This window comes from Pollicipes pollicipes, unplaced genomic scaffold (assembly GCF_011947565.3).
Source record: "Pollicipes pollicipes isolate AB1234 unplaced genomic scaffold, Ppol_2.1 Scaffold_5724;HRSCAF=6776_pilon_pilon_pilon, whole genome shotgun sequence".
Lineage (NCBI taxonomy): Eukaryota > Metazoa > Arthropoda > Thecostraca > Pollicipedomorpha > Pollicipedidae > Pollicipes > Pollicipes pollicipes.
Genome location: NW_023596746.1, coordinates 54,624,085 through 54,648,078, shown reverse-complemented (window position 1 = coordinate 54,648,078; position 23,994 = coordinate 54,624,085). Strand labels below are relative to the sequence as shown.

At 61.2% G+C, this 23,994-nt stretch overlaps 1 protein-coding gene across 1 annotated transcript in view; it reads right to left on the bottom strand.

Moving 5' to 3' along the window:
- Positions 1–7,005: 7,005 nt before the first annotated feature.
- Positions 7,006–23,994, bottom strand: part of LOC119103213 (ATP synthase subunit C lysine N-methyltransferase) — a 25,369-nt gene continuing 8,380 nt past the window's right edge. The window contains exon 4 of the mRNA XM_037226657.1: positions 7,006–7,203. Within this exon, the coding sequence (XP_037082552.1) occupies positions 7,006–7,203 (198 nt within the window). The remainder of the gene's footprint in view (positions 7,204–23,994) is intronic.

Below are 23,994 nucleotides of genomic sequence, written 5' to 3'. Positions count from 1 at the left end.
AAGTGAATGTCTTCAAGACAACGTCATATCGCAAAGCGGTCACCATTTCATAAACTAGTCATAAGGAATAACACGGTTGAGAGCAGCTCTAGCACATCTTAAAACTTTCCGCATCACAGTGCATTTTTCAGAACACGCTGTCCTGTTCCCGTTTGTGACGGTTATATTTACGTTCCCTAAGTCGCCAAGAATTCGTTCATGAATTGTACATGTATGGAGTAAATGTATTTATCGTGCTGTCATCTGTGAGGGCGCTGAATACTGCTCTTTCTCAAATCCCCCGCATCCCCCGCATGCATCATTTCTAGCAACTCATCTTGATTAGTATCGTTAGGTCCCGGTGCTCCATGTATTTAAAGCCTGCCGCAGTTGCCATACAACTGACGTCGAGTTGGATAACTAATACGGCCGTTTGAAACCTCAAGATATCTAGAATTTGGGATCTGTATCCATAAAATGACGAATCTCAGCCATCAGTCCATAAACTTCCCTCATTTAAGGAAATAATTAGAAACCACCAATACAACCATAAAACAGACCACATCATGTGGCTGTGGAATGCGGCGGGACCAACTAAGGTATCACTCAGGCATACGTTAGTATGAAAAAGGCTACACTGACGTCCATAAGGCAGTAGTAATATCCTTATTCCTCGGAGAAAAAACAGGAGAATGAAGAAAGAACGTATCTGTATTTCCATTCTCCTGTTTTGCTGCTGGTTTTTCCCCGAGGAATAAGGCTATTATCATTGTCTTATTTATGTGCATAATGGTCCTCGCAAATGCAAACCACTCACACTGACATTCTTTTAATTATAGGCGATGTGACGCGGTACTAATTCAAATCCAAGCCGACGTTCACTTAGATGATTCACGCAACTAATATAAGGATAATCAAATTTGGTTTTAAACCGCAACAAAAGCTGGGGATTCACATGAAGTTTGACACGTGCCTGCGCGGCAGGCTGAAAGCGACGCTGCTGAGGCGGGGATCACTTTGATCCGTGAGATCTCAGAAACTAAGAGAGTCTTAGACACAAAATACATAGGGCAGATAGGCCAGTATGTGAATTCACTTGTTACAAGTTTTGAAGTTCTTTGATGATACCATTTGGGTCGAATAAGGTCAAATATGGTCAAAATCCAGAGGAATGTACAAATATCTGGCAGACCTCCATACGCAACCTCCTTTAACCTAAATACCTCATAATGCAAAACGTCACAGGTGTACGCTTTCGGCCAGTCACATTTTGTACCTTCAGAGGGTTACGGTAAAAAACTTGCGAGGTTGTTTGATTTCTGAATTTTAACAAGCGTAGGGATTACGCGATCGGTGTGATCCTAAATAAAACTTCGATCAGGCCATTCTAGGTCAGTGACCTCTTTTTGCCTTAATGAAGATCAAATAACACATTTCTACCTTCTCGTGATCCAGAGATTTGAAATGAGCGTCAAGGACTATCCCGCACGGCAAGGTCTTTAGTAAGAAATGGTCAGGTCAGGTAGCTAGAAGGTCAGGTCAAGGGCTTTGCCCTTGACCTGACCTTATCTGACTCAAGATTGATGAAGTTAGTGCTTATCATAAATTCAATTGCGTGATTGTCGTGAAAACGTCTCAAAGATGTAAGGCTTCGTCTAACTCAAACAGACTGGGGATTTTGGAGCTGCTCCTGGTCCTGGTCCATGGTCTGACTTTGACCTGCTATAGGTCAGCGACCTTACAGCTTGCATCCAGCGTTTTGATACCAAAATATTTTACATATAATTGGCTACAGCTATGCAAAGTTTGGCTCGGTTAATCCACGCTGTTTGGAAATAATCTTGGGAAATCTTTGAAGAGGCCAACTTGGCCTCTTCCCACCAATGCGTGTTAATTCGCCAAATGTTAAAAAGATTTATGAATCGATTCCGAGCCAGAATCGAACCAAGCGCAGATCTCCTCCCCATTTTCGTTACCGTTGCGCTGCGGTTCAGAGTACACAGTTCGCGTACATATATACCTATCCGCCATTGGGGAAAACAGTCCAGACGATCACCGCAAAAGTTAAACGACATAAACTGGCATGCGCTCGCTGGCCAGTGTGTGTCAGGTGGCACGAGCTTTTTCCGGACACGTGCCCGTTGGTCCGTGCGTGTCAGGAGGCACAAGTTTCTTCATACGCCACTTCGGACAACGTGCGCGGATGCTACCCGTGCCAGGGTTTGCGATCGGCCGCCTTTAAGCCTTCCGCAAAGCTTGGCTCCTCTTGCGCTCAAGCTCATTAACTGCACGAATACATCACCGGTGCGCAGGACGTAAATTTCTTTAGAAGACTGGCTCGCAAAACAAGCAATTCCTCTGAGCACACACGTTTCACCAGCCCCAAGCAGACACAAGCGAATTTTTGCTGGCTCCAGCCATTTAAATTCCTGGCGGAACGCTCGTTCTCGTCGGTCCGGCGAGCAAAACACGTGTCTCCGGTGCGTCGACGTCGACGGGAAGCGGCTCGCCCGGCGCGCCAGCACGCAAACAAAGCGAGCGCGGCTCCGGCCAGCACCGGCCCTGGAGCGCTGATGCAGCGGCCCGCCGCGGCAGAGACCAGCGCGGCCGCGTCGGCACGGACCGCAGGTCGGCTCGCGTGGGCCGAGCAGCGCCCACGCAGGTGTCAGAGCCACACCCCGGCTGGCGAGCTCCGGATTAGGATGCACTGTGTTCACGTATGCCCGCTGCAGGCTGCTCACGGCACCCCGCTCGCTAATGGTAAGACACGGACGAGACGTGACTCACATCGATACAAAAATGAGCGCTACCATCAAGGCCGCTTTGCGAAGTCAAGCGCATATCCCTCCTGAGACTGCTCCAAACCTCTTAACTTCACTCAAGCCTCCAACCATTTCATGTTTTCCTCTGATATCCTAGAAACTAATCCTGATTAATGGCTCATCTAATAATCATGAACGACTCACGATATCTGCCGTCTTCCGCATGCCAGACCAACGAAAGCGTCGCTGTCGGATCGACTTCGCCCCGCATCCGGCAGCGCTCGCCGGCGGCCACCTCAGTCACGTCGAGCACGAGCCAGACAGATGGCAGACAGCACCGCAGGTCAGCAACGATGAAGGCCCGAGGCCAGCAGCCGTTTTGAGGGTCGCACGGGCCACGTCACTGGATGAGCGCCCAGGGGCTGCTCGGCGCTTGGCCCGTTTGGCAAATGTCGCGCTATTGTCGTACGAGCTTGGCACACAGGTCCGGCCGAGGCTGGCCCGAGCGAAGCCGTGCTCCGTCCCGCTGCTGTCATTCCGGTGTTAAGTCTCGGCCCCAGACGAGAACGACACTAAGTTTTCTGTCACTCAACTTATCTCCATGCGTCTTGGCTTGCCATGCTCGGCTAGCGCCCCACCTGTATTCTATCCTGCCGATGATCTGTCTTGTCGGTGTTCTGTCCTGCCGGTGACCTGTCCTGCCGATGCCCTGTCCTGCCGATGTTCTGACCTGCCGGTGTCTCGTCCTGCCGATGCCCTGTCCTGCCCATGTTCTGACCTGCCGGTGTCTCGTCCTGCCGATGCTCCGTGCTGCCCATGTTCTGACCTGCCGGTGTCTCGTCCTGCCGATGCCCTGTCCTGCCGATGTTCTGACCTGCCGGTGTCTCGTCCTGCCGATGCTCCGTCCTGCCGATGTTCCGACCTGCCGGTGTCTCGTCCTGCCGATGCCCTGTCCTGCCCATGTTCTGACCTGCCGGTGTCTCGTCCTGCCGATGCTCCGTCCTGCCCATGTTCTGACCTGTCGGTGTCTCGTCCTGCCGATGCTCCGTCCTGCCGATGTTCCGACCTGCCGGTGTCTCGTCCTGCCGATGCTCCGTCCTGCCGATGTTCTGACCTACCGGCATCCGGTCCTGCCAACGCCCTGTTCTGCCGGTGTTCCGTCATGGCGGTACTGTATCCTGTCGGCGTGCTGTTAGGCGGTGCTCTGTCCTGCCGGCGCTCTGCCCTGCCCGTGGGCTGTGATGCAGCAGCTCTGTCCTGTCGGTACACTGCCCTGCCGGTACACTGTCCTGCCGATGATCTGTCTTACCGATGATCTGTCATGCCGATGCTCTGTTCTGTCGGTGTTCTGTCCTGTCGGTGTGCTGTAATCGCGGTACTCTCCACTGTCGGTGCTCTGCCCTGCCGTGTGCAGCCCTGCCGGTTTTTCTGCCGCGCCAGGCCTGACCCGGCAATGGCCACGACGGCAGCGGGCGCGGGAGCCGCGGTGGTGGCCGTCGGTGGTAGCCGTCGGTGCTCGTCGCTCCGCCTGCGACGGCGGCGCTCATCCGTCGCGTTTGCCGTCGTTCATCGTCGATATGGGGGTGGCAGGGTTGGCGTCTGATGAAGACCGCGGGAGGCTGTTCACACGCGATTATTTCGCACCGGCGCACGCCCGGAGATTCCTCCACGCTGGTGTAGGGCTAGATGCATGTATATAGACGGCAGCAGCTAAATGCGTATGTACATGAATATGTTTAGAGGCGGCTGTCCACACGCCATTATTTTACACCGGTGCGCGTTTGTTTTGTTTTACACTTGGGGATTTGTCCACCGGTGACCTGCTGGACACATGTGTACAGACGGGAGCAGCTATATAAATATGCATATGTATAGATAGGACATCTGCATAAATATGCATGGACAGAAGCACCCCACCGCTCGGTCCAAGCAGACTGGCGCGGCTGTCGCCGGTCTAGCGCGTCACTGTTCGGCATCAGTTGGTGCATGTGTTGCGAGCATTCAGTGTTGTGAGCTCTCAGTGGTAACTGCGTTGGGTGTAGTACTTCAGACAAGTGAGTGAGAAGACACGGCGGTGGTCCAATAAAGGTGATTTTTTCTACCTGTACCCGGGAACGGGGAGCGACGGTCAGCGGCGTGTGGCGGTCCGAGAACAGGCGGTGGTTCCCATCGCGGGTCAAGCCATCCGTTCTTGAGGCTAGTGTTCGTTAACACGCGCACGGGTGGCCGGCTAGACACCCCTCGTTCGGGTGGAGGGGGGGGGGGGGGCAATTTGCCCCTTCCCCTGAGATCTCGGGAACTAACAAAACTAGAGACATCAAATTTACAGGATGTGTTGACCTGTACGTAAACTCACTTAGGCCAAAGTTTCAGGTTCCTAGGTCAGGACCTTCGTGTCAAAAAATGTCAAACAAGGTCGAGTTCTAGGTCGTTCCCCAAAGTGCCCCCAGAACCTAGATAACCATTTCTAAGCAAAAGGTCACATTCTCAATTCAAGGTCAGTGACCCTGTTTGACCTTTTGAAGGTCAAGGTGACCAAAATTATAAACGATTGTGAGTTTTGCATTTGACTAAGCGACAAAGATTACGCTGGACAGTATGTCCCTCGAACAAAATGTTGACCTGGGTCATTTTGGGTCAATGATCTATTCTGACCCCTAAGAAGTCCATGGAAGATGTATAGTGCGGCTCCTGCCATCAATAAATTCGACATGAGCACCAGAAACTATCCTGTCCCGTGTGTCCTATCCTGTACAGCAAGCCTAGAGGAACAAGACAGGTCGGTTTTGACCTTGATGTGACCTTCATACTTGACCTTGGGTCAATGTAATTTATTCATTCAACTGTTGTGTCGCCTAAGAAAGCACCTCAGATATGTATAGCTCCTTAGAGCACTCCGTTGTTGCATCAGATTGGCCGATTCCCTAGAAATGGACTTCGCTGAGACCATAGCCTGACTTTGACCTGCCATAGGTCAGCGACCTTACAATGTACATCGAAATTTTTGATGCAAAACGATCCGCTATTCAATTGTCTACAGCTAAGCAAAATTGGGTGCGGCTACGCCGCGCCTTTCGGAAACCATTCTGGAAAAATCTTCGGGAGGGTCAACTTGACCCCCCACCCGGGCGCGTGGTAACACCCGTCAGTCTCACCTCTACAGACGGGACTTGGTGGACGCCAGCCTCGTGCGCAGCCAGAGGACAGTGGCCGGCGAGCCAGCTCGCTGTCGTGTGCAGGTGTAGTTGTATGCGGTGCAGCGGTAGCCCCGTCACCAGTCATGGCAGGTGGCAGCGCTGCGAGACCCGCTTACGAACTTTCCAGATAGAACGATTGGGACTGACGAACTGGTAATGCGCGTAACGAGCCTCTGCGGTGTCGGGTGCACGTCGGTTTCTGCACTTACCCCACATAGGTTATCTTGGCTCACTGGCTGCAACATAACTGATGCGTACACTGAACTGACGCCAGCGAATGTTGTTATAGCCGATATCAGAAAAATGTGCAATAAAACAACATGCAGTCCAGCAAGTGTATATATACATCATCACTGCCTACAACTCTCGGTGTCATACCAATGACTTCAGCACGGGATTCCCCACATTGCACACGACTACTACAGAAAATCTCGTCCTGCGGACTCGCAAAACACGCCAGCCTTTCGTCGCTATCAATGACCTACCACATCCTCTGTCGATCTCCTCCAAACCGTGACATCACTCCGCACAACAAACACTTGGCATGGCACTAGACTGGGGCCACCAGTCGGGCCGAGGTGCGCGGCTGGCCGCGCACCTCGGTGCCCGTCAGGCTACCTCGGCGCCCGTCAGCTGACCTCGGCGCCCGTCAGCCAACCTCGGCGCCCGTCAGCTGACCTCGGCGCCCGTCAGCTGACCTCGGCGCCCGTCAGCTGACCTCGGCGCCCGTCAGCTGACCTCGGCGCCCGTCAGCTGGCCCCGGCGCCCGTCAGCTGACCTCGGCGCCCGTCAGCCGACCTCAGCGCCCGTCAGCTGACCTCCGCGCCCGTCAGCTGACCTCGGCGCCCGTCAGCCGACCTCGGCGCCCGTCAGCTGACCTCGGCGCCCGTCAGCCGACCTAGGCGCCCGTCAGCTGGCCTCGGCGCCGTCAGCTGACCTCGGCGCCCGTCAGCTGGCCTCGGCGCCCGTCAGCTGACCTCGGCGCCCGTCAGCCGACCTCAGCGCCCGTCAGCTGACCTCCGCGCCCGTCAGCTGGCCTCGGCGCCGTCAGCTGGCCTCGGCGCCCGTCAGCTGCGGCCGGCTGAGGATCGGCGCACTGGTTCAGGCGCGTCCTCGTCGCCGGTTTGCCGGAAGTAGACCCAGACGGCGTCCTGGCCGTCGCCGACAACGTATGAAGGGCGCCAAGTGGGCAGCGGGAAGCGGCAGGCGATGACACAGCCGGTGGCCGACAGCTGGTGCGCTAGCTTGATCTCCAGCCGCGGCATCTGTCGAAGTGGAGGCGGCGGTCATCCTCCCGACAGCGGTAACTCTCCTCACAACGGTCATCCTCCTGACAGCGGTCAACGTCCTCACAACGGTCATCCTCCCGACAGCGGTCATCCTCCTCACAACGGCCATCCTCCAGACAGCGGTCATCGCCCTGACAGCGGTCACTCTCTCCACAACGGTCAACCTACTAACAGCGGTCATCCTCCTGACAGCGGTCACCGTCCTCACAACGGTCATCCTCTTGACAACGGTCATCCTCCTGACAGTAGTCATGCTCCTGACGGCGGTCACTTTTCATCGACGGACCCAGTGCTCCGTCCCGGCGATAGCACACCGATGCACGGCCACGTGTCACGTCGCGCCGTCACGACTCCCCGTCACGCTGCCGGGTCGTCTCGGCGCCGCTCGCCGGCCGGCCGACCGAGTGCCGTCGGCGCGTCCGCCGGCGGCGACGGACGAGCCTCCATAGCGCCGGCGACACGTGATAAACAGGTTCCTCGGCGGCCAACAGAGGACAGACGGCAGTGCCGACGCCGGGCTCTCCATCCGGCTGATGGGCCCACGAGCAATCACTCCACTCCACAGCCGGCCGATCAAACAGCGCACCGGCCGCGGCCGAGCGCCGAGCGCGGGTTGGCTGGTGACGCCGCGCGGCCCCGGCCATTGTTCCCCGACATCGACAGTCACGGTGGCGCGCCGGGGCGGCAGCGGCGGCCGGCCGACGGCGGGCGCTGACAGCGCCACACGCGGCCGAGTCCGGGCACGGAGCGTCTCCAGACACCGCCGGCGGCGAGCGGCTCTCACTCGGCCCGCGTACCGCCCATAAATCCGCCGCCACGCCTCAACAGCGTAATTCTGAGCGGTCGGCGCGGTGCACCCCTCATGCTGGCAGCACGCCCCATGCAGCCGGCGCTCGCAAATAGTACTGATGTGTTGGCAACGGACCGCGAAAAGGCACACCGCTTCGCGGCAACGAGACGCACGTGACTGAGCGGGGAAGGCAGCAATGAACATGTTGTGGCCCGCGAGGGAAGGGCGGCCCGCGAGATTGCTTGTCCGCAGCAGAGATGAAGCCGGCGCGTTCTGAAACGAGCCGGCAGCGGCCGCTTCCGCTGACGGAACGGCCCGCTGCCGGCGGCACGCGACTGTCCGCTGGCTGATGACGCCGTCCGGATCTGGCCCAGACGGGAACGGCCGCCTTCGCGCCCCGAGAGCCTCCCCCGGGCGGAGGCGGGTCTAACCATGACACGGACCGGTCTCCCCCGGGGAGCCTCCTCCTGACGGGGACGGGTCTAACCGTGACACGGACAGGTACCTCTTCCGGGGAGCCTCCTCCGGGCAGACACGGGTCTAACCATGACACGGACTGGTACCTCTCCCGCGGAGCCTCCTCCTGATGGGGACAGGTACCTCTTCCCGGGAGCCTCCTCCTGACGGGGACGGGTCTAACCGTGACACGGACCGGTCTCTCCCGCGGAGCCTCCTCCTGACGGCGACAGATACCTCTTCCGGGGAGCCTCCTCCTGACGAGGACGGGTCTAACCGTGACACAGAACGGTCTCTCCCGCGGAGCCTCCTCCTGACGGGGACAAGTAACTCTTCCGGGGAGCCTCCTCCTGACGAGGACGGGTCTAACCGTGACACAGACCGGTCTCTCCCGCGGAGCCTCCTCCTGACGGGGACAGGCACCTCTTCCCGGGAGCCTCCTCCTGACGGGGACGGGTCTAACCGTGACACGGACCGGTACGTCTCTCCCTCCCAGAAGAGCCTGCCCCAATGACGATGAAATGTGAAGGAGCTGACGCAGACCCCATCGGGATGGAGTTATCTGGTCCATGGAAAAACAGGTGGGGTCGTGCAGGACGGGGAGGACTACGAGCATGACAAAGGCGGCAGTTACCACCGGACTTCTTCAAACTGGAAAGCAACATCTTCAAAAAAGTTCCGCTCTGCACGGATGGTCTCAGCAAAGTAAGCCTCAGCGATAGCCCGCGCCGCTTTCAGTGACACCAGTGCCCTGCCAGGCCCAGCACTTCCCGTCCGTCTCCATCCAGGCCAGCAGTACCCTTAGTGGGTTTCAGGTGCACTTAAGGGAGCGTTTAATCCCGTAAAGGGCCGTTTCGTCCGCCTAATCTGAGCCGACAAAGGCCTCCTGGGTGCCTCGGCGGCAATGGCGGGGCGGAAACGGCCGCCGCGCGCCGGTCGTGCGCGGCCCGCGAACCAACAGCGCCGGAAGGTCGAAGTCGTGCGCGGCCCGCGAACCAGCAGCGCCAGAAGGTCGAAGTCGCGCGCGGCCCGCGAACCAACGGTGCCAAAAGGTGGAAGCGGCCGCGACTGGCGGCAACTCTCTGGTGGCCACCGACACATCCCCGCCGCTGTCCTCGCGGATGCTCCACGCCGGCCCGGGCTGAATAGGACCCATGGTATGGGCTTTAGCACCTCGTTGAGGGCCACCCCGGTGGCTTTGTTCATAAAAGCACCTCAACAAAGGCACTCGCGCGCCTCTCCAACCAAACCACTCCGGCCCCCTCCCCCTGTAGCGAGCCCAGCACAGTAAGAACGGCTCGTCTCCCAGTTGTCCTCCACTTTGGAGGGGCCTGTGCCGAGCGGTCCACGTAGTCCCTGAGCTTCAAGGATCTCCCAGCGTCATTCGTAAAGTTGATGCTCGACGATTGACTCGCATCACCTCTTGATATATCTATTGCGGTCACGTGGGCTAGGCCTATTCGGACGTTTCTACGCATGCTCAATACGGCGCTACGCTGAAAGGCGGAACATTGGTGAGTGGATGAACGGGAGATGGGGATGGAGCCACTGGCACCTGCCACCCCTTGTGTAGCGGCTTGACTTACACTGACATTGATTTTGTAGTCATACATGGATGGTACTGGCCTAAAGAAGAGTGCTCCCACACGGTTTTTCTGACTCTCATCCGCCTTGGTCACAGTGGTGTTTTCCCCTTTCTTTGGGTATCATAACTGTTAGTCATGCAGCAAAGCATCTCACAGCTACAAAGGCTGAGGTCGCTCCGTGGTCAACAAGGCGGCAGATTCGTAACAGCGTCCGCATAGCCACCACGCCCAGACCAATGTCAGCAAATGCTGCAGCCTCAGCTGCAGCCAGAGAATGCTGTCATTACTGCCTGTCGTCATGATGATACACGACCAAATAGTATCATGACATAAACTCCATGTTCAAACCACAGGGCATTTTTGCTGGAATGTAATATTTCATACAGACGGTCAGCTTATAACTTAAAACCGACAGTAAGCAGCCACCTCTTCTCAGCCTTCAGTACCATGCCCATTTCTGTCTCACACTGTCACATGAAGGCCAGTCTTCAGCAGCCACCGTTTACCGAGAGCACGCCGCCCAGCTGCATTCCTGTGCGTTCATCCATCGCTACGCCGTGCTGCTCGTCGATGAGCTGTCGCCAGCTTGTGTCAGTGTGACTACCACCGCTCCGCCGGTGTCTAGGCCTTTTCTGTCCTGCGCCACGTCCTGTTGACTCCCGCCTCAACGTTCCCCACATCACCAAGTTGTTTTGCCCATCACTTCGCCATTCTGTCCGCGTCATCGCCCCTTCCGCGCATCGCTCCAATGTTCCACTGACTCCTTCGCCATTCTGCTGATCACCGGGCCGTACCGCCTACCGTATCGCTGTTTCGCCCACAGACAGCCCCTTCCGTGCAGCAGTGTGCCGTTCCGCCTTTCACTAAGCCGCTCCGCCCATGCCCAGTTATTCCCCACTAATCGCCTTGCCATCTCGCCGTTCCAGCGTCGTTCCCGTGCCGTTCTGCCCATTAATGTCACGCGCTGCCAATCACTTTACGCCCTTCACTATGCCGCTCCGTCACTGCACTGTCCCGCCTATGGCAGCGCCTATCCCTCGATAACTTCATCGTTCCGTCCTCCAGCACACCGTTCCTCGCATAACTTTACCGCTCCGTCCATCACTAGGCCGTTCCGCCAACCGCCCCATCGACCCTCCTACGCGCCGCCGTTCCACAACTGGCCAGCCCCGCCCATCAGGGGGCCGTTCTGTCGGCGGCGCACCGTCTCTATCGTCACGCCGGTTCGCACCAGGTCGTCCCTTCTACCGTCAGGTGTCTCTGTCGCCGTGCCGGTCCGCACCAGGTCGTCCCTTCTACCCTCAGGTGTCTCTGTCGCCGCGCCGGTCCGCACCAGGTCGTCCCTTCTATCGCCGGGCGTCTCTGTCGCCGTGCCGGTCCGCACCAGGTCGTCCCTTCTATCGCCGGGGGTCTCTGTCGCCGCGCCGGTCCGCACCAGGCCGTTCCTTCTATCGCCGGGCATCTCTGTCGCCGTGTCGGTCCGCACCAGGTCGCCCCTTCTACCGTCAGGTGTCTCTGTCGCCGTGTCGGTCCGCACCAGGTCGTCCCTTCTACCGTCAGGTGTCTCTGTCGCCGCGCCGGTCCGCACAAGGCCGTCCCTCCTATCGCTGGGCGTCTTTGTCGCCGCGCCAGTCCGCACCAGGTCGTCCCTTCTACCGTCAGGTGTCTCTGTCGCCGTGCCGGTCCGCACCAGGTCGTCCCTTCTACCGTCAGGTGTCTCTGTCGCCGCGCCGGTCCGCACCAGGTCGTCCCTTCTATCGCCGGGCGTCTCTGTCGCCGTGCCGGTCCGCACCAGGTCGTTCCTTCTATCGCCGGGCGTCTCTGTCGCCGTGCCGGTCCGCACCAGGCCGTTCCTTCTATCGCCGGGCATCTCTGTCGCCGTGCCGGTCCGCACCAGGCCGTCTATTCTATCACCAGGCCGTTCCGCCGGCGGTACGTCCCCTGTCCGAGAGCGGCGGCGCCCCAGCGGCGCGAAGCCTGCAGCGATCGGTGCGGGGGTGTCCGGCCGGGGCGCGCCGGCAAACAAGGCCGCCTCTCAGGCTGCGCCGCCTCTCAGCGCCGAGGGCACTCGGGCGCGCGGCAAAGGTCAGGTGTCCGGCCGGCCATCGCGTCCGGCGGTGGGGGGAGCGGCCGCGGTCGCTGCGGCGTGGGACGTCGCCAGCCGGCAGCTGCCGCGACAATCCGGCTTCTCCCGCCCGCTGAGCCGGCCGTCAGCGATCCCATCCGGATCGGGCGCGCGCAGACCCGGCCTCGAGTGCCACAGCAGAGACGGCGCTTCGGGTGCCACAGCAGAGACGGGCGCCTCGGCTGCCGGGGCAGGGACGGGCGCCTCGGCTGTAGGGACAGGGACGGGCGCCTCGGCTGCCGGGACAGGGACGGGTGCCTCGGCTGCCGGGACAGGGACGGGCGCCTCGGCTGTCGGGACAGGGACGGGTGCCTCGGCTGCCGGGACAGGGACGGGCGCCTTGGCTGCCGGGACAGGGACGGGTGCCTCGGCTGCCGGGACAGGGACGGGCGCCTCGGCTGTCGGGACAGGGACGGGTGCCTCGGCTGCCGGGACAGGGACGGGCGCCTCGGCTGCCGGGACAGGGACGGGTGCCTCGGCTCGCTGCCGGGACAGGGACGAGCGCCTCGGCTGCCGGGACAGGAACAGGCGCCTCGGCTGCCGGGACAGGGACGGGCGCCTCGGCTGTCGGGACAGGGACGGGCGCCTCGGCTGCCGGGTCAGGGACGGGCGCCTCGGCTGCCGGCCAGGGACAAGAGGGGAGCGAAAGGGGAAAGGAGAAGAAGACGAAGTCATCTCGCTGCTCTTGCCTAACCACGAGCAGAGCGGCCGGCCTGCGCGCACGGACAGGGTCGCTTTTCGGTTAACAGGGTTCGCGGAGACCCATTACTGGCAAGCGGAGGTTCGCATGTCGCGAAGCATCGCAGTTTTCCGGCCGCATATCTTACTGCACGTCTGTTCAGGCTTCCACAGTTAGCTGGAAGTACAGCTAAAGCGAAACTGTTCGTTCAAGACCATGGTGTGATGTGACAGGGCAAGCTCATCTCCCTTCCCTTTGTAAACGTCTGGTCGTATGTTTGACTGGCAGTATGCACTTTGTACATCTGTCTGCTATTGATCGCACCTCTCAGCCATCGTATCTGACTGTTCGATTCACGGTAGCCGCCCTTCCTGCCAGGGTGAGAGGCAGGCGGCACCGCAGCACCTACGCAGCTGAGCGCGCCGTAAAGCCCCAAAGACACACAACATCTGCTTCGGAACCACAACATTCGGAGGCTCCTGCCAAGACTGTGAGGACGATAACCGGATGCCCAGATACAAACAAGCCCACCACTGCCCGTCCTTCGGGGTAGTGCCGCCGGCCGTCGCCGGACGCAGCCGCGTTCCACAGAGCGCGGTGTGGCCCGGCGCGGCCTGCACCTCCTCCCGCCGCACTGCGCGCTCTCTGACGGACCCGAAGGGTGCCGGCGGCGGCCGCCGACCCGCCATGACGTCACGAGTCGCCAGGCGGTCCCCGGGCGCGGCCCGCGCCACATTAGGTCAATTGGACGGCACATTTACTGCACACTTAGCGTCGGCCCGAGCGGCGCCGCGCTGCTCGCCGCCCGAAAGGTTTGTCGGACCGCGCCGGGGGGAGGCTCGGCAGCGGCGGCGCACGGAGCGCGAGCTGTCCCACCGGACCGGGTCGCCGGCCGCTGAAAGGCGCTGGACAGCGGCGGCGGACGGGGCCCAGAGCTGTCCCGCCGGACCGGGTCGCCGGCCGCTGACGGACGCCGGACAGCGGCGGCGGACAGGGCCCAGAGCTGTCCCGCCGGACCGGGTCGCCGGCCGCTGACGGACGCCGGACAGCGGCGGCGGACGGGCCCCAGAGCTGTCCCACCGGACAGCGGCGGCGGACGCACCCCAGAGCTGTCCCGCCGGACAGGGTCGCTGGTCGCTGACGGGCGCCGGACAGCGGTGGCGGACGGGCCCCAGAGCTGTCCCGCCGGAGAGGGTCGCTGGCCGCTGACGGGCGCCGGACAGCGGCGGCGGATTGGCCCCGGAGCTGTCCCACCGGACAGCGGCGGCGGACGCACCTCAGAGCTGTCCCGCCGGACAGGGTCGCTGGCCGCTGACGGGCGCCGGACGGCGGCGGCGGACGGGCCCCAGAGCTGTCCCGCCGGACAGGGTCGCTGGCCGCTGATGGGCACTGGACAGCGGCGGCGGACGGGCCCCAGAGCTGTCCCGCCGGACGGGGTCGCTGGCCGCTGACGGGTGCCGGACGGCGGCGGCGGACGGGCCCCAGAGCTGTCCCGCCGGACAGGGTCGCCGGCCGCTGACGGGCACCGGGGAGCGCCGCCCAGGTCGGAGCCGTCAGCCGGACAGTGTCGGTCGATCGTCCTCCTTCGAAGGTGATGTGAGAAACATATATGTTGAAACGAAGCGAGCCAATGAGTCGTTCTTCTGGGCGTCGTGGTCGGCGGCCACCTGACTGCACAATTCAAAAGGACAGCGACCGGCTAATTGGATTCGGCTGTTGACGACTGTCAAAGCCGACAAACTCGTCGCGCGTCGCTGCAGCCGGGACTCCAGCGGCGGTACCTCTGGCTTTTCTCCGAATGATCACACAAAAGTTGTCGGGGTGCAAGGGAACGACGTACGGGCGCCGAAGGAGTACACCTCGTCATTGCCTGGATCCAAACTACATGGCGGCTGATTAACCATCTGCCCACGGACCTCTCACAAAACAAGCGAACACCGCTGCCGTCGACCCCCGCTGCGGCCGGCGGAGACCGCACCAGGACTTACGCAAGGAGCCCCGTCGCCGCCACGGCCCTGCCACCCAGGTCCCATCGGCCAGAGGACGCCCTGCCAGCCAGGTCACACCGGCCAGAGGACGCCCTGCCAGCCAGGTCACACCGGCCAGAGGACGCCCTGCCAGCCAGGTCCCATCGGCCAGAGGACGCCCTGCCAGCCAGGTCCCATCGGCCAGAGGACGCCCTGCCAGCCAGGTCACACCGGCCAGAGGACGCCCTGCCAGCCAGGTCACATCGGCCAGAGGACGCCCTGCCAGCCAGGTCCCATCGGCCAGAGGACGCCCTGCCAGCCAGGTCCCATCGGCCAGAGGACGCCCTGCCAGCCAGGTCCCATCGGCCAGAGGACGCCCTGCCAGCCAGGTCCCATCGGCCAGAGGACGCCCTGCCACCCAGGTCACATCGGCCAGAGGACGCCCTGCCAGCCAGGTCCCATCGGCCAGAGGGCGCCCTGCCAGCCAGGTCCCACCGGCCAGAGGACGCCCTGCCAGCCAGGTCCCATCGGCCAGAGGACGCCCTGCCACCCAGGTCCCATCGGCCAGAGGACGCCCTGCCAGCCAGGTCACACCGGCCAGAGGACGCCCTGCCAGCCAGGTCCCACCGGCCAGAGGACGCCCTGCCAGCCAGGTCCCACCGGCCAGAGGACGCCCTGCCAGCCAGGTCCCATCGGCCAGAGGACGCCCTGCCACCCAGGTCCCATCGGCCAGAGGACGCCCTGCCAGCCAGGTCACACCGGCCAGAGGACGCCCTGCCAGCCAGGTCACATCGGCCAGAGGACGCCCTGCCAGCCAGGTCCCACCGGCCAGAGGACGCCCTGCCAGCCAGGTCCCACCGGCCAGAGGACGCCCTGCCAGCCAGGTCCCATCGGCCAGAGGACGCCCTGCCACCCAGGTCCCATCGGCCAGAGGACGCCCTGCCAGCCAGGTCACACCGGCCAGAGGACGCCCTGCCAGCCAGGTCCCATCGGCCAGAGGACGCCCTGCCAGCCAGGTCCCATCGGCCAGAGGACGCCCTGCCAGCCAGGTCACACCGGCCAGAGGACGCCCTGCCACCCAGGTCACATCGGCCAGAGGACGCCCTGCCAGCCAGGTCCCATCGGCCAGAGGACGCCCTGCCAGCCAGGTCACACCGGCCAGAGGACGCCCTGCCAGCCAGGTCCCCATCGGCCAGAGGACGCCCCTGCCAGCCAGGTCCCATCGGCCAGAGGACGCCCTGCCAGCCAGGTTCCATCGGCCAGGAGGACGCCCTGCCAGCCAGGGTCCCATCGGCCAGAGGACGCCCTGCCAGCCAGGTCACACCGGCCAGAGGACGGCCCCCCTGCAGCCAGGTCACATCGGCCAGAGGACGCCCTGCCAGCCAGGTCACACCGGCCAGAGGACGCCCTGCCAGCCAGGTCACACCGGCCAGAGGACCGCCCTGCCAGCCAGGTCACATCGGCCAGAGGGACGCCCTGCCAGCCAGGTCACATCGGCCAGAGGACGCCCTGCCAGCCAGGGTCCATCGGCCAGAGGGCGCCCTGCCAGCCAGGTCACACCGGCCAGAGGACGCCCTGCCAGCCAGGTCACATCGGCCAGAGGACGCCCTGCCAGCCAGGTCCCATCGGCCAGAGGACGCCCTGCCAGCCAGGTCCCATCGGCCAGAGGACGCCCTGCCAGCCAGGTCCCATCGGCCAGAGGGCGCCCTGCCAGCCAGGTCCCACCGGCCAGAGGACGCCCTGCCAGCCAGGTCACACCGGCCAGAGGACGCCCTGCCAGCCAGGTCACACCGGCCAGAGGACGCCCTGCCAGCCAGGTCCCATCGGCCAGAGGGCGCCCTGCCAGCCAGGTCACACCGGCCAGAGGACGCCCTGCCAGCCAGGTCACACCGGCCAGAGGACGCCCTGCCAGCCAGGTCCCATCGGCCAGAGGGCGCCCTGCCAGCCAGGTCCCACCGGCCAGAGGGCGCCCTGCCAGCCAGGTCCCACCGGCCAGAGGACGCCCTGCCAGCCCGGTCCCACCGGCCGGAAGACGCCTTACCAGCCAAGTCCCACCGGCCAGAGGAGATCAATCAGCTCCCGACCAACAGCATAGCCCCGCCAGGGCCGCCCCCACGCGCCTGGAGGAGCAGGCAGCAGTGGACATATGAGGAGAGGAGGTTATGCATGCACGAATGCCGCCCGACCCTGCCCTAAGCTGCTCTGGCGGCGGCTGAGACGCTATTTTGAGGGTGGGGCAGGCCAGCTCAGAGCGCGATAAACCCACCTGCCGAAAAGCACTTCCAGCTGACATCTGGCGATGCTGATTGAAAAACATTGGCACCACGGCGCTCCAAAAATATATCCAATGAATTCCATCAGTGTGGTCTAGTGCCACATAAACAGTTCGATGGAAGAGCTCATGGTCCAAAATCGAGCTACTGAATGCACGCCAGGGGGTGTTTTAAAAACATTTCGCTGGGCGGAACATTGCCAATCATCTATGAAACTGCACAACATACTGTCATCGTCCACGGAGCGGGCCGGACGGCACGCGCCCACCAACGGTGGGAGCGCAAGCCGGGCTGCCCCTGCTCAAACACAGAGTCGCCGCGCGCCAGAGGTCAAATCTTCAACAGCACGACCTGAGGTCGTAACATCTGACATCACAGGAGGCTACATCACGACCAGTCTTTAACCCCGGACTCGCAGCCGTTCGCGTGTGACGTAGCCACAGGTGGCACTATAGACCGACTCAGGTGCCCACCTGGCCGACAGAGAGCCGGCCTCGGGGTGCCGACCGCCACCTGAGCGGCTGCGTTCACCCATCTGCTCCACGCGCCCGGCTGACCGCCACCTGAGCGGCTGCGTCCACCCATCTGCTCCACGCGCCCGGCTGACCGCCACCTGAGCGGCTGCGTCCACCCATCAGCTCCACGCGCCCGGCCGACCGCCACCTCAGCGGCTGCGTCCACCCATCTGCTCCACGCGCCCGGCTGACCGCCACCTCAGCGGCTGCGTCCACCCATCTGCTCCACGCGCCCGGCCGACCGCCACCTGAGCGGCTGCGTCCACCCATCTGCTCCAAGCGCCCGGCTGACCGCCACCTGAGCGGCTGCGTCCACCCATCTGCTCCACGCGCCCGGCTGACCGCCACCTCAACGGCTGCGCCCACCCATCTGCTCCACGCGCCCGGCTGACCGCCACCTGAGCGGCTGCGTCCACCCATCTGCTCCACGCGCCCGGCTGACCGCCACCTCAACGGCTGCGCCCACCCATCTGCTCCACGCGCCCGGCCGACCGCCACCTGAGCGGCTGCGTCCACCCATCTGCTCCACGCGCCCGGTTGACCGCCGCTCCCTGCTGTCTGTGAAAACATCTCATCCCTGCTCCACTTCCGTCGCGCTGAACGCGCACGTGCGCCCGACATCGAGCGCTCTCCTTCGTAAGCGCCGCGTGCCGACACCACAGGCCGCGTGCCGACACCACAGGCCGCGTGCCGACACCACAGGCCGCGTGCCGACACCACAGGCCGCGTGCCAACACCACAGGCCGCGTGCCGACACCACAGGCCGCGTGCCGACACCACAGGCCGCGTGCCGACACCACAGGCCGCGTGCCGACACCACAGGCCGCGTGCCGACACCACGGGGCGCATGCCGACACCACGGGCCGCGTGCCAACACCACCGGCCGCGTGCCGACACCACAGGCCGCGTGCCAACACCACAGGCCGCGTGCCAACACCACAGGCCGCGTGCCGACACCACAGGCCGCGTGCCGACACCACAGGCCGCGTGCCGACACCACGGGGCGCATGCCGACACCACGGGCCGCGTGCCGACACCACGGGCCGCGTGCCAACACCACAGGCCGCGTGCCAACACCACAGGCCGCGTGCCAACACCACAGGCCGCGTGCCGACACCACAGGCCGTGTGCCAACACCACGGGGCGCATGCCGATACCACGGGGCGCATGCCGACACCATGGGGCGCATGCCGACACCATGGGGCGCATGCCGACACCATGGGGCGCATGCCGACACCACGGGGCGCATGCCGACACCATGGGCGCGCAGCCATTCGCCGTGTCTGTTCAGACGTAGTGGACCTGTCCTGGCCCCACTCGATTGTCATTTCAACGGCGGCCGGACAGCAATTACTCCAAATCTGCTGGTGCTTCTGTGGATTCCAACATGGGATTTGCGCGCGGCCGGTCACGGTGCGAACCCCTGCCGCCGGGGGAGAGCCTCTGGCGACGAGCGGCGATGGCGGGGCGCGGCTGCAGCCGGCCGGCGAGCCGCGCGCCGCTCGGTCCTGCAGGCGGGCCAACAAAAGCCGTCGAGGCCTGTTGACATTGTTTTCGATAGCCGAAACCGGTCGTCAGCGTGCCGCGATGAAAGTTTGGCACTAAAATTAAACACAGCACGCCTCCGACTCCGGATGAAAAGAGAGGAATAAAAGATAAGGGCGTCCATTATGTAAACGCTGCCCCATTTCTCAGGACAAGGATATTGCAGAAAAACGAGCCGAGCACAATCGAATTTCCTACAAGTTACCAGAGGCGACAACAAGATCACGCGCTCAGACGGGCCGTCGATTCAGGCTCTGACGCAGGGCACGAGGCATGTTCGCGACGCGCGAGTCGTCTCGGCGAGGAACGGCCTACTGCCGCGGCGACGCCACTGAGTCCGGCCGGCGGCATCTGCCGAGTTCGGGCAGCCGACATGTCCGGCTCGCGGCATCTGCCGCGTTCGGGCATCTGACATGTCCGGCTCGCGGAATCTGCCGAGTTCGGGCATCTGACATGTCCGGCTCGCGGAACCTGCCGAGCTCGGGCATCTGACATGTCCGGCTCGCGGAATCTGCCGAGTTCGGGCATCTGACATGTCCGGCTCGCGGAATCTGCCGAGTTCGGGCAGCTCACATGTCCGGCTCGCGGAATTGCATGCGCCCCGCAGCTGGGTCTAACGCGGGGAGCGGAGAAGTGCATGTTCCGATCCGATGGGAACAGTGCTCATGGGGCGAGGCCGTCGGCAGGAGGGCCGACCGGCCGCAGCCAACGCACGCCCTGCCTACTGCTCAAACGCCGTCGAGATCCTGTGGAGTTGGGAGTGACCGTCACGCCCGAGGCGGAGAGTGGCCGACCTTGACAAGATGGAACGACGATGACGGAAGTCGAGCGGAAGCAAGGGGAAAAACGGACACACACTCAGATTGCCTGCCGTAGGAAGAGCTGACAGCATTTCACGGACACACGGACTCGGCTAGTCACCATCCGTGGACATCGCACGGACCGGCGGCGTCGGGGAGCGGTGAGCCGAAGACCAGCTGCGCGACTCGTCTCTCCGGTCGGCGCTATTCTCGCGTCACCGCCCGAGGTGAGAAGTGGGTCCGACGGCGACAGGCCTGCCGTGGCGACGAGTTCGCCACTGTCGGGCGCCTGTCTGCCGCCTGTCGGGCACACTCAGTTCTGATACATCAAGATACTGTGGCCGCAGCAGGCTTTCCGCCAGCTGAAAAATGGCAACGAAATACAGCCCATGAGGGCCATTTCGTTATCTTTCAACGCATTGTTCACGCATATCTTGGTGGCTTGCACCAGCTTTCCGACTTAGAGCTCAAAAATGTGGTGACAATGTAACCGACAAACGTGGGAACCTTACTCCACGCAGCTAATGTCGACATGCCGTACGTTACCCAACCATTAATTTTCGTCCCGGTTTAATCAAGGTGGGGTATGTCGGAAGTGACATCGATCCAATTTGTCTACATCCACACACACGCACACACACACATAAACAACAGCGACTAGGCGCCGGTCCTACGTCAGCCCGGTCTTCCCTCCCCCCCTTCCCCCCGACGCCGGTCATGGAGTGCTGCAACCGGCAGGCTGCACGCGCGTCTCTCTCCGCGCAGGAAGACATTGGGCCGCTCCAGAGGCCAGCTCCCCGAGCGGTTCGGAGCGGGCGATAACATCAAATTGCAAGCAGCGCCAGGAAATGGCACGCCCAATGCCGTACCGAACTGCGTCGTCCACCATTAGCTCACGAGCGCTGCTGGAGGAAGCGGAAGACATCCCGCGACTTCAGGTAACCTAAAACAAAGCCCTTCCACCAGAGAGGAAGTGAGCGAAATGCCGCGAGTACGCTCAAAAACTCGGCACGAACACGGGCTGGAGGCCAAGGTATGCTTTACACCGAGATGGACAGACGGCAGCTCACCGTTGCGGCGCACAAATGCAATTTCGCCGTGTCCCAGAACTCTATTCGTGGAGCCGAGCGTCAATTTACTGTCGGACTTGCCGAGCCTGGAGCACCAGCAGGCATCACGTGACCAGAATTGCCGCCGGCGTGACGCCGCCGCACGGAATCAGCTCAGCTGTCTCTTCCGAGCCTCCGGGGGTAGTCTTCATTGATAATCGAATAAGGTTCTCAAAGTACCGAGATGCCTGCTGCCCATGTTCGCCAGTCCCAAGCGATTCAGTGTGTGCATGCTGTGATAAATCTCAGCATGCTGCCCGCAGGGGCAGCAGCAGAACGAAAGAAAAGTGGCGTCACAGATAGGGGGCATTACTCAAGCCGCATGACGACGGCCTACGGAACAAATTCTAGTAAAAAAAACCGATGTACAGAAGGCGAGACTTAAGTGAGCGATGGCCAGACGCTGAGACGGGCGCCTCCTCGGAGCATTAGGCGAGCTGGGAGATCCATTTACGGTGGACAGCTGACGACTGTGAGTCGCCGGGTCCGGTATCTCTGGGGGGGGGGGACAGATGCAGCCACACCGCCTCCACACACGACGCGCGCGCTAAAAGCCGGGGCCGACCAAAAACCGTCCACATTCTGCCGGCCCTCGCGCAGGGAACACCGACATACCAGACCGCCGCACGCTAAAGACGTGTCGGAAGTAGCGACACACATCGGTACTCAACGGTCTTGTCATGATCTTACCACCAATATCAAACCAGCAACTCAAAAATACGCATGTTCCCACACCAGTGTAAGCTGCTATACCAAAGTGTCAACGAGCAGAAAAACGGTGCAATCATTCGACTGATTTTATGGAAAGGTGGCCTGCGTGCCAAGCGTGCCGTTCTTATGTCTGGGATGTCTGGGTAGGAACACCCTGCACCATGGCGACCGCTGTACTGCACATCACATCGCTTAGCCGACGCGCGCACGCCCTCAGAATAACGCTACATGGTGCGACCTGACCTGACCTGACCTGACCTGACCCGGACCGGGCGACCGGGCGTGGGGCCTGAGGCGCACAGGTTTAGGAAACTATGAACACGACGCTACTCGCCGGCGTCCGCGCGTCTCTCACGCTGTTTTCTTCCGCCCTGTCTCTCGTGGCTTCCAGACGGCTAATTAGTTACCACCGCCGGCCCCGCTCGAATGCTGGTGGGAAACCAGAACAAGCCCCGGCATATGCTTGACATTAATATAAATCGCAAAACAAAAACATGTTTCCCGATGTCGAACATGTCAACAGTCACAATAGTCTGCAACAGGTGCCTGCAGGCTGACTTTAAGCGACGGAGTTGACCTCCTGAAAACACATGGAAACGTCTGTTACGTCCTGGGACGAATTGTGCTTGCATAATTCCCGCACGCATTCGCATTATTCATACGACTTCCTGGTCGCTTCGACCTCTGGTTGCTAGGCCTCTCGGCAGGAATCAGGGGTGATGTGCTGATTATCAGGGTCATCCGTGGGTCATGGCGGGTAAGCTCCATCTGTCAGCCCGTTGTGCGTGCATCAACAGGGGATGAAACGTTCTCAAACTTTGTAGGGAATTGGTCGGTGGCCGCTCATGCCTTCACCTCTCGCCGGGTAGACGTGTCCATATTGGCAGCTGGCTGCTGCAAATGCCTGAATAGCTCTGAACTGAAGAACCTGAACATTTCATGTTTCAAGATACGATCCTTGACCCATGGGGAAAACGTTGATTAGAGCATGAGATGAAAACAGCCAACACGCTTATCGGATTTGTCATAAAATCATGCTTCGAAGATGATGGAAAACATCAGAGCATTAGGATAAATTCTCCGGTAGCATCTTTTGAGACAAGTTTCTGCAACTGCCCGACGGCCAGCTCACTTAGATACAATCAGCGATTGTCCAGCTTTCAAATGTTGCTTTACAAATAGCCACTTGCGGTTGGAGTATTATTATGCATTCCAAAGTTTGTTCAGGAAGCTTTTCTTGCCGGCACTACTAATGCCAGTTCTCCCTACCTTGGCCGCCGTTACTTATCACCACTGTTGCAATGCGTCTGTGTCAGTACACTCTGCAGCGACTTCAAAACACACGCTGTGAGATCCGTTCGCGTGCTGTTCTGCCGTTGCAGTGGGCTTCACTTAAACATCATATCCACCTCAGGGGTCCTCTGATCGCACACCTCGTCATTCTTCGCCCAAAATGCGAGTTTGCTCTAACATTCCTCAAAACAAGGGGTTCAGGTAACGCATGCGATTGCACAACATTGTAACTTTCGTGTGCGGTGATGTGCGCACGGTGATGTCGATTTCGCAGAGGCCTTACCGACAGTTTTGACTTAAGCGTGCTGTATTGAGCACTGTCTATCGAGATGCCTGCCCACTGATCTTCGGCGCAGTTGCGCGTCACGCACCGTTGTGCTGTCCGTCTCGGCGCAGCCGCGCGTCACGCACCAGTGTACTGTCCGCCTCGGCGCAGCTGCGCGTCACGCACCGTTGTGCTGTCCGTCTCGGCGCAGCCGCGCGTCACGCACTGTTGTGCTGTCCGCGCGCATACTGCACAGTACGATGGTCGACGCCTTTAGGTAGGATTTACGCCTCCACCTGCCCTGACTACCCTGATGTGACAAAAAAAACGTGGAAAACACCAAAAAAGGAACGGTCAATCATATCTTGACCACTCATATGCACGTGACGCGTGGCACGTGTAACCCCGCGCCTGGCTTCACGCGATTTCCGTTCAATCTCCTACCGAAACGTGCCAACTTCATGCTGCTGCAACTTTTGGTTGCAGAAATATTCGTCCCGAATGCACTATATTTTGCAACTTTTACCCCTTCGTTAATTCTTTTCGCCCACGGTAGACCTGCAGGCAGAGAAATAGACCATGCAGCACGTGCCGCTCACCAGCCGCGGGCCGCATCTGACTCAATGATCGGCGCTGCACTAGTCGCGCCACAG